The 14777-nt window shown below is 43.7% G+C and overlaps 1 protein-coding gene across 1 annotated transcript; it reads right to left on the reverse strand.

Annotated features, from left to right (window-relative positions):
- Positions 1–5187: 5187 nt before the first annotated feature.
- On the reverse strand, positions 5188–11718 carry SYF2 (SYF2 pre-mRNA splicing factor). The gene is made up of 7 exons (XM_032863794.1): positions 11640–11718; positions 11309–11422; positions 9744–9869; positions 9158–9275; positions 8646–8736; positions 7467–7565; positions 5188–6268 (listed from the first exon to the last, which is right to left on the reverse strand). Exons 1-7 carry the CDS (start codon positions 11664–11666, stop codon positions 6103–6105), a joined length of 741 nt encoding a protein of 246 aa, XP_032719685.1. The 5' UTR covers positions 11667–11718; the 3' UTR covers positions 5188–6102.
- Between the last annotated feature and the right edge of the window lie 3059 nt (positions 11719–14777).

Below are 14777 nucleotides of genomic sequence, written 5' to 3' on the forward strand. Positions count from 1 at the left end.
CTGGAAGCTATGCTCCATGAACCCCACAAGAGGGCACTAAACAGCAACCCCCCCCCCCCCCCCCCCCCCCCCCCCAGCCGTGATCTCAGGGCAGTGTTCAAAGGTCCCGGCTCTCAGACCCCACACACTTTCGGCTTTAGGTGGGTCCGTGTGCACACTGGCCTCTGAGCAACAGGAGAGGGCTAGGCCAATCCTTCTTTCAGGGCCTCTATTATGTTAAATAGAATGAGAAATGCCAAGACAGGATTTTGTAAACATTCTGGTATATTTTAGATGTTTTACATGTAACCATTACACCTATGTGATAAATGACGTATGTACGGAAGATTTCATGCATTCTAGGCTGTATTTCTGAGATTTGGGGGTATTTTCTGCATCTCTTCCCAGGGGGCCATTTCCAGCTGAAGAAACACACCTGCCCCTCCCAACCTATCACACACACGCGCGCGTGTGTGCGCACACACACACACACACAGGAGATGTCAGTATCTCCTGGTTTCTCATGGGCTCCAGCCTCCAGAACTCCTAACAGCCTGTAGGTTTCCAAACAAAAATCCGCCAACCTCATCTAAGGGGACAAGACTGGATCCAAAGCTAAACTATTCATCCAGAATGTCAACATTTTTAAGGTTAAGAGTATCTTGGGTTTTGTCTTTTTTTTTTTTTTAAATGATTCAACTGTATGTTCTGGTTCTATTGTAGCAGAAAGCCAGGTGGGACCTCTGGTCCTCAGATCCCTGGGTTTTGCAAGTAGTTGTCATTTGTCGGAAGCTGGATTTTGACTCTAACTGCCTTGGACCGAAGAAGCAGCCCACGGAGAGCACAAAGTTAATCTTGCATAAATGATGCGCTTCTGAAGATAGTCCCGGAGGAGCATGGCCAGGGCGTGCAGAGCACACTGGGTAGCTGTTACCAGCTGTGCTGCAGGAAGGGGAGAGGGAAGGGGGCCTCCATGGCTCAAGGCTTCCTGTCACTTCAAAACTTCAGACTGGCAAGAAGAGGAAGTCTTTGCTGCCAACACTCTTGGGCACAGGGCGGATGTCACATGGAACTCTTACCTCCCTCTGAGATTTCTGAATATTCAGGTTTGCATTGTCTTGATTAGGAAGTGAGAAAAGAGAAAAGACCATGTATAGGAGATGTCCATGAAGATGATCATATTTATTCATTTTGTAATTGCTGTTATAACTCGCATCGATCCCACTAGTAACCAGGCACTGGTCCAAGCACGTGACACTCCCAACAACCCTCCGAGGTAGAGATTATGAACACTTTAGGAAGCTGAGGGAAAAGGAAGCACGAAGGGGGTGGGTGACATTATGGACCTCATCATGCCACCCGCAAGAATACGCAGAAGCCCTAAGCCCCAGTGTTTATATTTGGAGACAGGACCTTTAAGGAAATCATTAAGGTTGAGTGAGGTCATAAGAGTGGGGCCCTAATCTAATAGGACTGGTGTCCTTATAAGAAGAGGAAGTGCCACCACGTGGACGTGGAGAAAAATCCACGTGAGGACACAGCCAGGCAACCATGTGCAAACCAGAGAGTCCTCAACACCAGCGGCACCTTGCTCATGGGCTTCTAGCCTCCAGAACTGGGAAAAAATAAATTTCTGTTGCTTACCACCCCCCAACCCAGGCTGTGGTGTTCCTTTCCAACAGCCCTTGCAGACTGATACAAGGTCCTTTGCCCAAGATCTTTTGTCTGGCAAAAGGAAGAACTGGCATTTTAATCCAGGCCATTTAATTTTTTTTTAGATTTTATTTATGTATCTATTTTAGAGAGAGAGAAAGCCTGCACCTGCATGTGAGTGGGTGGGTTAAAGCAGAGGGAGAGGGAATGTGAAGCAGATTCTGCGCTGAGCGTGGAACCCAATGTGGGGCTCAACCCCATAACCGTGAGATCATGACCTGACCCTAAACAAAGAATCAGACATTCAATGGACTGAGCCCCCCAGGCGCCCCCCAGGTCACTTTAATCCACGGCTATCTCACAGTGCCACTTGTCCTGATGGAGTGAGGAGAGCCCTACTGGGGAACAGGAGAATAGTCACAGGGTCCTCACCAATACGCACAGGCACTTACTCTGCACCTGCCTGCTGCACTAAGCACTTTGCGCGGATTTTCTGTTTAGCACCAACAGTAATCCTAGGCAGCTAGTGCCATGATCGTCCCCATTTCTTAAAACCGTAAGAGGATTCCAGTGGGGGCAAACGCACTCCAGAGCCAACATGGAACATTACACTGTTCTATAAGTAACTGCAACTACAAGAGATCATTCTGTTTGGGTCAGCTCCACCACTTGGCCAAAAACCGTTCAACTCCGTCCTGCAAGTGAGATAACATAGCTGAGTCAAGTGATAACGAAGCCCACACTGAGAAGGCCTTTGAAATAAATGAGCCAAAGAGGAAGGTGTTTCCAGGAAGCCATCACAGCGTTGGTAGAGAAAGGGCCAAGTGGGAAGGCGGCCCTGCCCTAATGGGCAGGGGCGGGGAGAAAGAGGAACTCTGTTAGAAGGACATGACCCAGCCAGGACTATTGGAATGGGATGATGAACCGGGCAACTCTTCCTGCTCCCTTTGAATATACAATGGCTAACAGGGACTCAAGAGCAATCAGGTTGGGATCCAAGGGCAGGGGATTCCTAATTTTGCTTCTGTTTCCCACCACATCCATCTAGAGAGAAAGATCATCCCCATTTCCATTTCCACCACTGTCCTCTATGTAGGCCCCCCTAAGAGACCTTATTTCCTTGTTCAAATGCTCAATTTCATCAGTCACATGGATGGAAGGGCTGGTTTAAAGCATCTCCTTGCTGCTTGCATAGCATTTCCCAAAGAGCAAGATGTGTCCCACAGATGGGCACAGGTGAGAGGATTCTTTTGCAACCTGGCGACTGGCAAGGGGAAAGCCTCAGCACAGTGCTAATGTGCTTTCACAGCAGCTCTCGTGTTTGCTCACATTTGAACAGACAAACCAGATTTCAGATCCGGAGCCTCCAGTGGGCAGCCATGTTTCTGCCTTTTGGAAACTCCAAATGACACATTCAGGTCACACAATTCACTGATGCTCTGCTCATGTTTTTGAATTCTTTTTTACTCTCTTACTGCATTTTAGATGGTTCCTGTTGCTTTGTCTTCAAGTTCACACATTTCTTCTGCGATGTCTCATCCGCGGTTAAAACCACCTGGTGTATTTTTCACCTCGGATGTGTAGTTTTCATGTTGAGAAGTTCAGTATGGGTCTTTTTTATCTGTCTTCATGTCTCTACCTTTTTGATCATGTGCAGAACAGTTACAGTAACTGTTTTGTCTCCTAATCCAAATGTCTATATCATCTCACACATTGGGTCCAATTTTCCAGTTTCTCTGATTAGATGTTAAACATTGTGAATTTGGTGTTTTGGGGTCCTGGAGATTTCTATGTTTTTTAAAACCAATTATTCTTGATCTTCATTCTGGAATGCATTCAAATTACTTGGAAAGAGTTTGATTCTGTCATATCTTAATTTTAAGTTTTTAGACAAGACCCAAGCAGCATTTGGTCTACAGCTCATTTTCTCCACTACAGAGGAAAACCTCCTCTGTATTCTACCCCATGAATCATGATCTTTTCCATTCCAGCTGGTGGATAACCGCTATTCTTGGCCACATGTGAGTGCCAGGTCCTATTCCCCCCCACTCCATTTGGGGAGTTCTTTCCTCCCCCATCATTTCATACACATGCTGATCTTATTCTGGCTCACGCTGAGGGGGAGGGGGAGGGGGTGGGGCCTCTGTGCATTTGCAGAGTTCTCTGTGGGCGGCTTTCCAGAAAGGCAATGTGAGCCCTTGCCACCGTGGTCTCCCCAGTCTTCCAGCTCTATCTCAACTAGGGGAGCTGCTGGGCTCCACCTGGCTTCTCCCTCTGCACACCACAGCCTGAAAGTTCTTTAAAGGCAATGAGCTGGAGTGATCATAGGGCTATCCTTATTTGTTTCCCCTTAGAGTCCACTGGCCTTCCTTGTCTGACTTCTACTATCTTGAAAACTTGTTTCATATATACTTTTTTTTTTTTTCCGGTCATTTTAAGTGGTAAGGTAAATCTTTTGTTTCTTATCAGTCCATCTTGGTTGGAAGTAGAAGTCCCCTGTTCACTCCTTCAACTGAATTTTATAATTTTCTTCACGTAGATCTTATGAAAACCTTCCAATTAAATTTGTGTCTAAATAGTTAATTTTTATTGTAACTATTTCCTCTCATCTCCATTCCTACATACTTATTTCTAGACTGGATAAGCTGTTTCTGTAATGTTTACACACGCATATTGACTTTTGTATATGTAATATTTATCAACAGACATCCTGAAATTGAACTGCGCATTGGTCATAAATTTACTCAGTGGCAAGAAACTTGTAAGAGACTCCTGGAGGTAGTGTAGCTACTTGGCAATGTCAACAGGGACTCAAGCTCTGCTCCACACTCAGCACACTGACCTTTGTCCTCAGACTTGTTACCTCACAGCACAACATCGCTGCTACAACCCCAGGCCTCAGGTCTGTGATCCAAGCAGGAAGGAAGGGGGAAGCTGGGAGTAGTAATTCCCCTACCAAGAAAGCAAAGAGTTTCTCAAAATAACTTAGTTGGTGTTCTATTGGCCAGAACTCTAACTAATCTGACCACGTATATCAAGTCAATCTGGAGAAGCAAATGTTTAGCTGGAAATTTTACCACAAACTCACAAAAAAATCAAGGTTCTGGTGGGTAATGAAAAACTGATAATTGCTATTGGACATGTAACTAACAGGTCTATAAGCTACTCTTGCATTCTTAGAATACACCTTGCTGGCTTATGGCGGACTATGCTTTTAAATACATCTGACAACATTTGACTCTTTATTAAAAAGCTATTGCAACATTCAGGATCAAAGACTTGAACTTAGTGTAACGGAAACTGAAACATACTCAATGTATGTTGAAAGGCAGCATCAAGGCCCTGTAATCAGACCTACCTGCACATAGAAATGCTAGAAGCAGAAACAAAATGAGCATAGAAAGTGCTACATAAATTCTAAAAGGGAATAATCACCAGTGGTATTTAACGTTAAACTGTCTTTAAACACAAACGCTCATACATTTGTGAGATTTTTCTCTTTCAGATTTGGAATGTCCTCATTTTAAACAACACATAGAAAAAATTATACCAATCTTTCTCTCTGGACTTTTTTATTAAAATATCATCGTATAATAGTATAGTGGTCTTTATCTTTCAGTTACTGATGGGCAAAATCATACATTTAATATTTGCTTCAAAATAACATGGGACTCATGGAGGGGAAAGGAGATAGAAATGAAGATGAAACAAGACTGGCCAAGAGTTGATTACTGAAGACAGGTATTGGGTATATGGGATTCATTGTGTTCAGTCTTCTTTTGACTATTTTGACTTCCCCATAATAAAAAAAAAATTTAATGTTTATTCAATGAAAGCACATAATCTTGCATATATAAACAAATGTATAAATATATAAATTCTTGTTTTAAATGCTAGTGCTTCATAGGGATTCTATATCTGCTTTTTATAAAAGGAACTGTACATGGTCAATAATCACAGGAAGATAGTTCTGCTGCTTCCTGAACTTGGTCATAAAAGGCCATGGGTAGAGAGAGACAGCCCACCAGTAGCCACGGCCATGTTCCTCTCGCTATACTTAGCTTCCAAGTCTACAACCTCAGAAGTTGCCGAGTCCAGCTCTAGCTTTCGTCAAATTCCTAACATTCAAAGCAACAATGACTGCATTTATGTATGATGCCAACAATCTTAAGCCCAAGATGTTTCAAAGATTAAATAATCATACCCATTTAAAATACATAGAAAAATAATTAGTATTCATACAAAGTAGATTTTTTAAAAAGTAAGTACACTACCTCTTAAAATACATCTTATATCCAAGCACAGAAATGCGGAAATATACATGGAAGTGTACGTTTAAGAAAAAGCATTTATTTCTAAATGCTGAGTGGGAAGGCATAGTAGACGGGAGTCCTGGTTTCCTGGTAGAAATCTGAAGAGAACTTCAATTTCCCAGCATCCTCAAGCTTCTGAAAATAGTTTCTAAAGGGATTAGACTGCTGTTCCTCTTTCCAAATTCTGTTTAATTTCAGCTGTATATTTCCCATAGAATCTTTCTGCCTTCTTGTTGAATTTGGCATTCCTTTCATTAATGTAGTCGATGTCTGCATCATCATTATAAGGACGTCTCCGGCTATACTTGTCTCGTTTTTCAATTCTGGAGAAAGGGAAAAAAAAAATTTTTTTAAAAAAAGGCAATTCTGGGGACACCCGGGTGGCTCAGTTGGTTAAATGTCTGCCCTCAGCTCAGGTCAAGATCCCACAGTCCTGGTATCAAGCCCTGCATCGGGTTCCCTGCTCAGCAGGAAGCCTGCTTCTCCCTCTGCCCCTGCCCCTCCTCACAGCTTGTTCATTCTCTCTTTCTCTCTCAAATAAATAAATAAGATCTTTAAAAAAAAAGGCAATTTTGAATTTTGTAATCTTAACAAAACATGGCCAAATAGTTAAGAACAGAATCAGAGCACTCAGAATAGCACATGTGAGGGGTGGGGGTAGTTTTCATCAAGATCAAACTGTAGGGGCACCTGGGTGGCTAAGTGGGTTAAAGCCTCTGCCTTTAACCCACTCGGGCTCGGGTCATGATCCCAGGGTCCTGGGATCGAGCCCAGCATCGGGCTCTCTGCTCAGCAGGGAGCCTGCTTCCCTTCCTCTCTCTCGGCCTGCCTCTCTGCCTACTTGTGATCTCTGTCAAATAAATAAATAAAATCTTAAAAAAAAAAACAAAACTTAAAAAAAAAAAATCAAACTGAAATTGCTAATTGATACCACCACCCTGGGTACAAACCCTGAAATTCAATAAATACAAACTCATCCTTGGAATGCTTCTAAAAAGAGCAATGATACACTGTTGCCACTGGACACATGAAGTTCTACCCAGAAGAAAATCACAGTACTTACATTAGTAACAGCCACAGCTAATGTGAATAGAAGACACACTATATACCAGATAGTATTTTTAATAGTCATATGTACGAACTTCTAAAATATAATTCTGCTCTAATATTCACCCATATCAGTATTAAGGAACACAAATATAACAAGGGTACATTTACTGGAACATTCGCACTTCTTCAAATCAAATAATGGAATAGTTATGAAGGTCAAAGCCCTTAAAGAATCATTTTCTTTGGACCTTCCCTGCTTCAATTATGACAACTCCATTTCAGCGATATTTTGCACCTGCTCCCAGATCATATGGATTCGACTAGCACATGCCGTCCGTACCCAAAACCACTACAGACACCGAGTCAGAAATGAGCAGGAACAGTATCTGCTCTTTCAATTCACTCTAAACACGCTAGGTCCATTTTGTCGTTAAACATCTGAAAGTTCAGGCTGCTGTACTGCGTACTCACTGTTTTTCCAGATCCATGACCATCCTATCAACCTCTTCTGTGGAAGGCACGTGTGTTCCATGAAGAAGGCTGTTGGATGTTGGGAAAAACTCTTCTCCACTGAAAAGAGGGCAAAACGGACTTAAAGTAACACTAGACAGTTCGACATCTGCAAATTTCAAACCAAACTACCACTCCTGGTGAGCAATAAAACATACAGATTATTCTACACATTACATTATATATATTGAAATACATACAGTGTTGACTGTGGGATCCTACCTTATCTTTTATATATATATATATATATATATATATATATATATATATATATATGCTAAAATTGGAAGGAACCGAAGATATCCCCTCCCCCAGCACATTCATTCTACAGGTTTAAGAGTCAAGGGCCAAAGGTTAAGGGACATGCTTCTCAGTTCATCTTCTTTCTCTCCCCACTAATGCACAAGGGTCAGCAAACCGCAGCACCAGCTTTTACAAACATCTTACTGGGCCCCAGACATACCCACTCATTCATGTATCCTCCATGACTGTTTTCACATCACAACAGCAGCGCAGAGTAGTTGTGATGGAGACCAAAGAGCCCACAAACCTAAAATCTATGCAGAAAATGTTCACCCAGGGGCACCTGGGTGGCTCAGTGGGTTAAAGCCTCTGCCTTCAGCTTGGGTCATGATCTCAGGGTCCTGGGATCAAGCCCTGCATCGAGCTCTCTACTCAACAGGGAGCCTGCTTCCTCCTCTCTCTCAGCCTGCCTCTCTGCTGCTTGTGATCTCTGTGTGTTAAACAAGTAAATTAAATTTTAAAGAAAAGGGAAAAAAAAAAAAGAAAAGAAAAGAAAATGTTCACCCATCTCAGCATTAAAGCATTCAGCCTCCTAAAACATCTGACTAACTACAATAATCTGGTTGTTAAACTCTCAACACCCAGTCTTCGAATGCCCAGCTGGAACAATAACCAGGGGTTAGCTGAACTGCTGTGGAGTGAGCAATAAATAGTATGGTCAAGGCCAGAAAGCATTCATAGGCAGCTGCTGATGACCATGACCTAAGCTTTAAAGTGTGTTTGTATTTATGTATATGTGTATGTATGTATACACCACACACAAACACACACACACACACATGCCCTTATGTCCCTTCAGAATTAACACAGGACCTGCATTAATTAATGTCAACTTACTGTTTTTCTCTCAGTCTCTCATAGGTTTCCATGTCAGGTTTGATCTGTTTGGTCAGCCGATGATACTGGCGTAACTGGGCAGCAGCATAATCTAAAGATGAAAAGAGGGGAAAAAAACAATAAAGATAAAAGGAGAATCGGAGAAGATAGATGTCCCTGTTTTGTCATTACGATCCAGAGAACATCAAAATCATTATTAGTAATATCTGCACAAGACACTAAGCATAGCTTCTACCCTGAAGATGCTGAAGATACAGGCTTTTGCTACTTTTACCACAAAGAACAAAAAAATGCAGCTGGCTGAAGTACAGCCTTTTTTTACTTCTGCCCTAGGAGATGTATTTGTATTTTTCTTGGGTTTAGACCTCTTGGAGAATATTCTTGGACATAACCTTTTTTTCTTTTTTTGGTGGGGGGGGGCGGTGCCCATGGATATCCTTTCTTAAAACCAGAAACACTGAAGGTAATGCTAATATACTGAGGCCATTTGGTCAAAGAAAGGCGAGCTTTACCTGAGAATCCCAGGTCAGGGTTTTTCCTCCTCTTCTTCCTCTCCCATCTTTCTGCATCTTCTGCACTGATCTCCAACAGCTTCACTTTCTCATAGTCCTCCCCTCTCGCTGCACATTCCTAAGAGGGAAAAGAAGCTAATACCTGCAATGATGATCCAAGCAAGTATTGGATCTATTTTAACTCCAGGTTAAACAAAGATATCAGGCAATACTTTAAAACTAATGATCACTATTTGGAGGCAATCTGGGAACCTGCTACAGTGTGTAAGAGTGCGCACCTCAATTTAAAACACGTGTTCAGCAGGCGGCAGGTGCCAGGTCACCTTGGAAATGTTTTACATGCACTGACTCATTTAATTCATCAGAACTCAAATCATTATTATAGTCCCCATTTTACAAATGAGAAAAGAGAGGCACAGAGAGGTGAAATAACTCCCCGAAAGTGCTGCTGCTAGTAAACAGGAGGGCTACCACGTGGACTCCGGAAGTCTGCTCCACAGCCAGTGTACAAAACCAGCTATTACGGTCTCAGTACAACAGAATGACTGAATAGACCACTTATGAAGCCAGCAGAGTAGATCCTAACCTTCTTCTTTTCTTCTTCCTGTAGCTCCCATTCTAGACGAGCTTTTCTGGCTTCCCAGTTAGCAGGTAACTTAAGTCTTTTATCTTCTTCAACAACTTCCTGGTGATTTAATTTACGAGCTTCATTCTAAATCCATAACACAAAAAAAGTGTGTCAGCAGGAACATGAAAATAAATCCAAACAAAATCTTGCCCACTTTGAAAAGGGTCAGGTAAGACACATTAACAAGGGGACTCCGTTTTATCCTAAAAGCAACAGATAACCATCAAAGGATCTTAAGCAAGGGAATGGCCTAGTTAGGTTTTTTTAAATTAAGGATTTATTTATTTGAGAGAGAGACAGCAAACAAGTGTGTGCATGCACAAGCAAGAGAGGGAGAGAGAATCTCAAGCAGACTCTGCACAGAGCACAGAGCCCGATGCGGGGCTTGATCTCAATATCCCAAGATCACAAGCTGAGCAGAAACCAAGAGTTGGACGCTTAACCGACTGGAACACCCAGGTACCCCTCAATTCTCTTTTAATCCTAATTCAAGCAAAAAACTTCAATTTGGGGTTGGAGGCTTTAACACTAATCTTAGTATCTCTAATCCTTTTCAAATCCCTTCTCCTTTTTACATATTTTAACAGTTTACTTTATGGCAAAAGAAAGGTATTTTCATTTGACTTACTCTATGAAGAGTATGATTTAAAATGAATTTAAGTGGGGTGCCTGGGTGGCCCAGTCGCTTCAGCATCTGCCTTCGGCTCAGGTCATGATCTCAGAGTCCTGAGATGGAGCCCCACATCAGACTCTCTGCTCAGCAGGGAGTCTGCTTCTCCCTTTCCCCCTGCCCTTTCCACTCTTCTCCCCACCCGGCTGTGTTCTCTCAAATAAATCAAATCTTCTTAGAAAAAAAAAATCTTCTACTTAGGAGCAAAAGCCCTATCATAGTCATCTAGTTTCCCACCAACTCGGTGAGCCACTGACACTATACACTTTTAGAGATGTGCTGATTAGGTCGCCTGGGTGCCTCAGTTGCTAGGCGGTTGCATTCGGCTCAGATCATGATCCCAGGGTCCTGGGATCACGCCCCACATCTGGGCTCCCTGCTCAGTGGGAATCCTGCTTCTCCCTCTCCCACTCCCCCTGCTTGTGTTCCCTCTGTGTGTCTCTGTCAAATAAATAAAATCTTCTTAAAAAGAGAGATGTGCTGATTATTTTTTAATGAACAGGCAACCAGCTTTCTTATTAACACGGACTAGTTTCTTCCAGTCTCTAGCTCCATATATCCCATAGGTAAAATGAAGAGTTTGTCAGACCCATACAGCAGGGAGGCTGTTAAAAATAGAGACTCCCAAATCTAGCCCAGATTAGTTAAATCGGAAGTGGGAGAGAAGGTTGGAGAAAGCATGTTACTTTCAAAGGTGATTTCAATCTGCTGCCAGGGTTGAGAACCACCGATATAGATCCTTCTTCCAGTTCTGCGGGTCTGTGAGACACGGTTTTGCGGCTTCCTCGTCCCCCCACGAACGCGCACGGGTCTGCCAGAGCGACCAACCTCAGCTGCCTCGGGGGTTACTCACCCGCTTCAGGTGCAGCTCCCGGAATTTGCGCAGCCTCTGTTCGCGCTTCTGGGCAGCCAGCTCCGCGGCAGCCGCCAGGGGCTGCTCCCTCTCCTCCGCGCTGTCCACCGGCACCTGCAGCGAGGAGGAGTGACTGGAGGCCGGGCGGCCTTGGATGATTCCCCGCGGGTCCCGCCAGGCCGGGCCGAGCCGAGGCCTCACACCCACTCCAAATTCACAGCGTCTACGCCTCCCTGGCCCAGCACCCAGGCATCTCCCCACCTCCTCTTTCGTGTTTTCCCGGAGCCTTCCCCCCAACAAAAAATCTCTGGGTAGAGCCGGCAGAACTTACCTTCTCGGCTAAAATCGCAGCCGCCATCACAATCTCTCTCTCGCCACTTCCGACAATAACACCTACCGCTTCCGCCTGCCTGTGGCCCAACCCGCCGATACGTATTCAAAACCTACTATAAGCCCCGCCCCTTCCTGGCGGTCTGAGGAGCTCGGGACCAATCCTTGCTCCTTTTAACAGTGAGAAGTTTTTGATTGGGTAGGGCCTTGCGCAGCCGCAAAAGACCTCAGAGGCAAGGGCGGGGAGTGGGGGAAGCGAAGGGGTTTGTACTGGAATGTGCTAGGCAAAGGACGGCTGGGGGGGACCAGACGAACTTGAAGCGGGGTAGAAAGTCGTCCCAAGTCCATGCCATTTCTTGGAGCGAAGAGTGTTTGCCATCCAGCGCTTGGCCTCAGTATCACCTCCTGCGAAGTGGCTCTTCCTGGCCTGCCTTGTCTCCTGTAGCCTCCAGTACTGTCAACAGTCAACCATTTTCATTCTCTTGGGTAGTGTGAGATCCTTTCCTCGTCCGGTCGTTTTCTACCCCCCTTCCTCCGCTGCAGACCTGTGTAGTTTCCAGACAGGAGGGACTCCGTGTTGAGAGAACCCCCATTTTCCTTTTTAAAACAAATAGCTAATGAACTCTGGAACAGGGCAAAAAGGCATTTGAACTAGACCAGAAACAGCCATCGTTTTAGGAACAGCCCTTACTGTTCAACGGGGGGACTGACATCTGGCCTGTAACACTGTCAGTGTGGACTTTCCGAAGACGGAGGAAATCATGCATATCAGGGGTAGTTTCATTAGTTAGCAACAGTAAATCAGTCCATCCAAGTGTAACCCAGAGCTGTTCAGCCTGGGAGTACCAATGGACAATTTCGTTTTCTTTTATTCAAGTCATGTAATTGCCCCCCTCCCCCTTTCCCATAAAAGCCCCTTATTTTCCCTACACTTGTTTCCCCCACACATTTTTCTGGTTGCTGCTGTAATCTATGCTGCCCAAATTGCAACTCCGAGACCCCAAATAAAGACCTTTGTTCTTTTTCACTTTTGCCTTCTTTTCTCAGTTGACTATGGCATCAGAAGCAACACACCGCTCTGACTCCCGAGGCATGCTGGATTTGAGCAGGGTAACTTCCTGAGCATATTGTGCTCTAACCCATCCCCAGTCCACTCCAGGTTCTGGTGGTAAATCCTCTTGGTTCCCAATCTCCCTTTTTTTGGTTAAGGTTCAGTCCTAATTTCTTTGGGTGTCTTTCTGGTGCCAGTTTCTGTGTGATCTACAGAGTGAGATGCTTTTCTCTCTGGTGATTGATTACGAAGTAGAATGTTTGGTTTCAAAAATTGCTGCAGGAGAGCAATCCCCATCTGGAAGCCCAGCTGTATTTATGTTCAAATATTATGGGTCCATTCCTTATAAGTTTCAGTGTTGTCGGACCAATCGGACTGAAAATGACTTGTCCTTACTATGGCCACTTTGGGGATTGTTTGAGATTCCAAAATTAGTTTATTTGCAAGCACAATTGGAAAATGAAAAGAAAACCAAGCAACCAGGGGTGGGAAGTACATTTAAATTGGTCTTTGGAGTATCCCAGAAATTAAATAATTCTAAACTTGCTTCCTTATAAGAAAATAAACTTTCTAACACAAACTGTAACTGCTCTCAGAGAGTATCTAAACTATGAAAGTTTTACTACAGTCTTCTGAGCTAACTGCTGCAACTACCACTCCTCCTTCCACCTTTTCCCTCTGCTCTCCACCGATAAAATCCCAGTCGAGCTGAACTTCCATTCTATAATGACAACCCAGGGGATCCCCTAGGTTCTCCAGTCATCCAGACTCCTTCTAAAATTAAACCTAATGAAAGAGGCTCCAGGACTTTATCAGTTACTTACACTCCTTGCATGAAGGCAGAATTACAAGCCATTATCAAGGACTTTCCCAATGTCCTTGAAAACCCTCTAGGATTTGCTAAGGAATTTAATTTAGTTATTCAGATCTGCAAACCTGGTTATTCTGACCTTTACTGACTTATCCATATGCTTGTGAGTGAGGGTCATGCAAGGGAATGGATGGGGAAAATAGGCTGGACACAGCATTTTGATGATTTCTCTAAGCAAAAAGGCTACAGGAAAAAAAAAACACGCTTTTAAGCTAGCTGAAGAATTACATAAAACCGTTCTGGTGATTTTTCCAAAGACCACAGATCAGAGAAAAATTCAACAATGTACTCCACAACCAGATGAACCTGGTTTTGATTATTATGATAGATTGGAAAAAAACTTTTAAACAATACTCTGGTATTAACAAAATGAAACGTCTTTTTTTCCTTAATTGTCCTTTTTGCTTAACTCCACCTTGCTAACAGCTTAAAGGGTGAACTTGGTCCCTTTGGTAAATGACAGGAACTCAGCTGGACCACTATGGAGCCTTACGGTCTGGTTAATTTGGCTTATCAGTTATCTCACACCACAGAATGAGCAACAAAAAAGAAAGGACTCACAAGCCCAAGCTTCCCAGATCATGCATCTCCAATTCCAATTACAATTAACAACCCCGGGAAATCCCCAAAATCTTCAGGGTCTTTTTCCTGTCAAAGCTGTTTGCAATTACTGCAGAAGAACGTGGACATTGGAAGAAGTCTTGCTGCCAACAAGACAAATTCAGCTTCAAAAGCCTCAGAACGCTTTCCCCCGTCTAAGGACACCAGCAGCTGGGGAAGATTGCTCATAGGACAGAACAGGGCAGCTCTGAGGCAGGGGTCCGGGTCTTCCCATGACCTCAAACTGACACCATAGGGGAAATAAATCTTGTTACTGGGAATGAGGCGACAGGAGATCTTACAGACACAGAAGCAACACTGTCAATTTTCAACCCCACCAGCCCCTCTGTCTCCCTTCATCAGAGTACAGAAACGTTACAAATGGTGGGCTTGACTAATATCCCATGACAGTTTTTAAATCCCTGCCTATCCTTTTTTCAGCTGGGGCCTTTACAAGGCACTCATCCATTCCTTCCAATCCCTACAATTGCTGTTCACCTGTTAGGCTGTGATTTTCTGGAGATTTATCAGGCATACCTTTCCTTCTCTCACAATGGGTAAAAAAAAAATTTTTTTTAATGCCATAAAAATAAATAAATAGAAAGGGAGTGCCTGGC

Source organism: Lontra canadensis, unplaced genomic scaffold (assembly GCF_010015895.1).
Source record: "Lontra canadensis isolate GAN:19392208 unplaced genomic scaffold, GSC_riverotter_1.0 scaffold25, whole genome shotgun sequence".
Classification (NCBI taxonomy): domain Eukaryota; kingdom Metazoa; phylum Chordata; class Mammalia; order Carnivora; family Mustelidae; genus Lontra; species Lontra canadensis.

Coding starts and splice junctions, on each gene's coding strand:
- SYF2 (XM_032863794.1), bottom strand. CDS start 11,666: ATGGCGGCTGCGATTTTAGCCGAGAAG. Junction 7,566..8,645: donor GAGAGACTGAGAGAAAAACA/GTAAGTTGACAT, acceptor CCCTCTTTTCAG/TGGAGAAGAGTTTTTCCCAA. Junction 6,269..7,466: donor GTCATGGATCTGGAAAAACA/GTGAGTACGCAG, acceptor CCCTTTCTCCAG/AATTGAAAAACGAGACAAGT.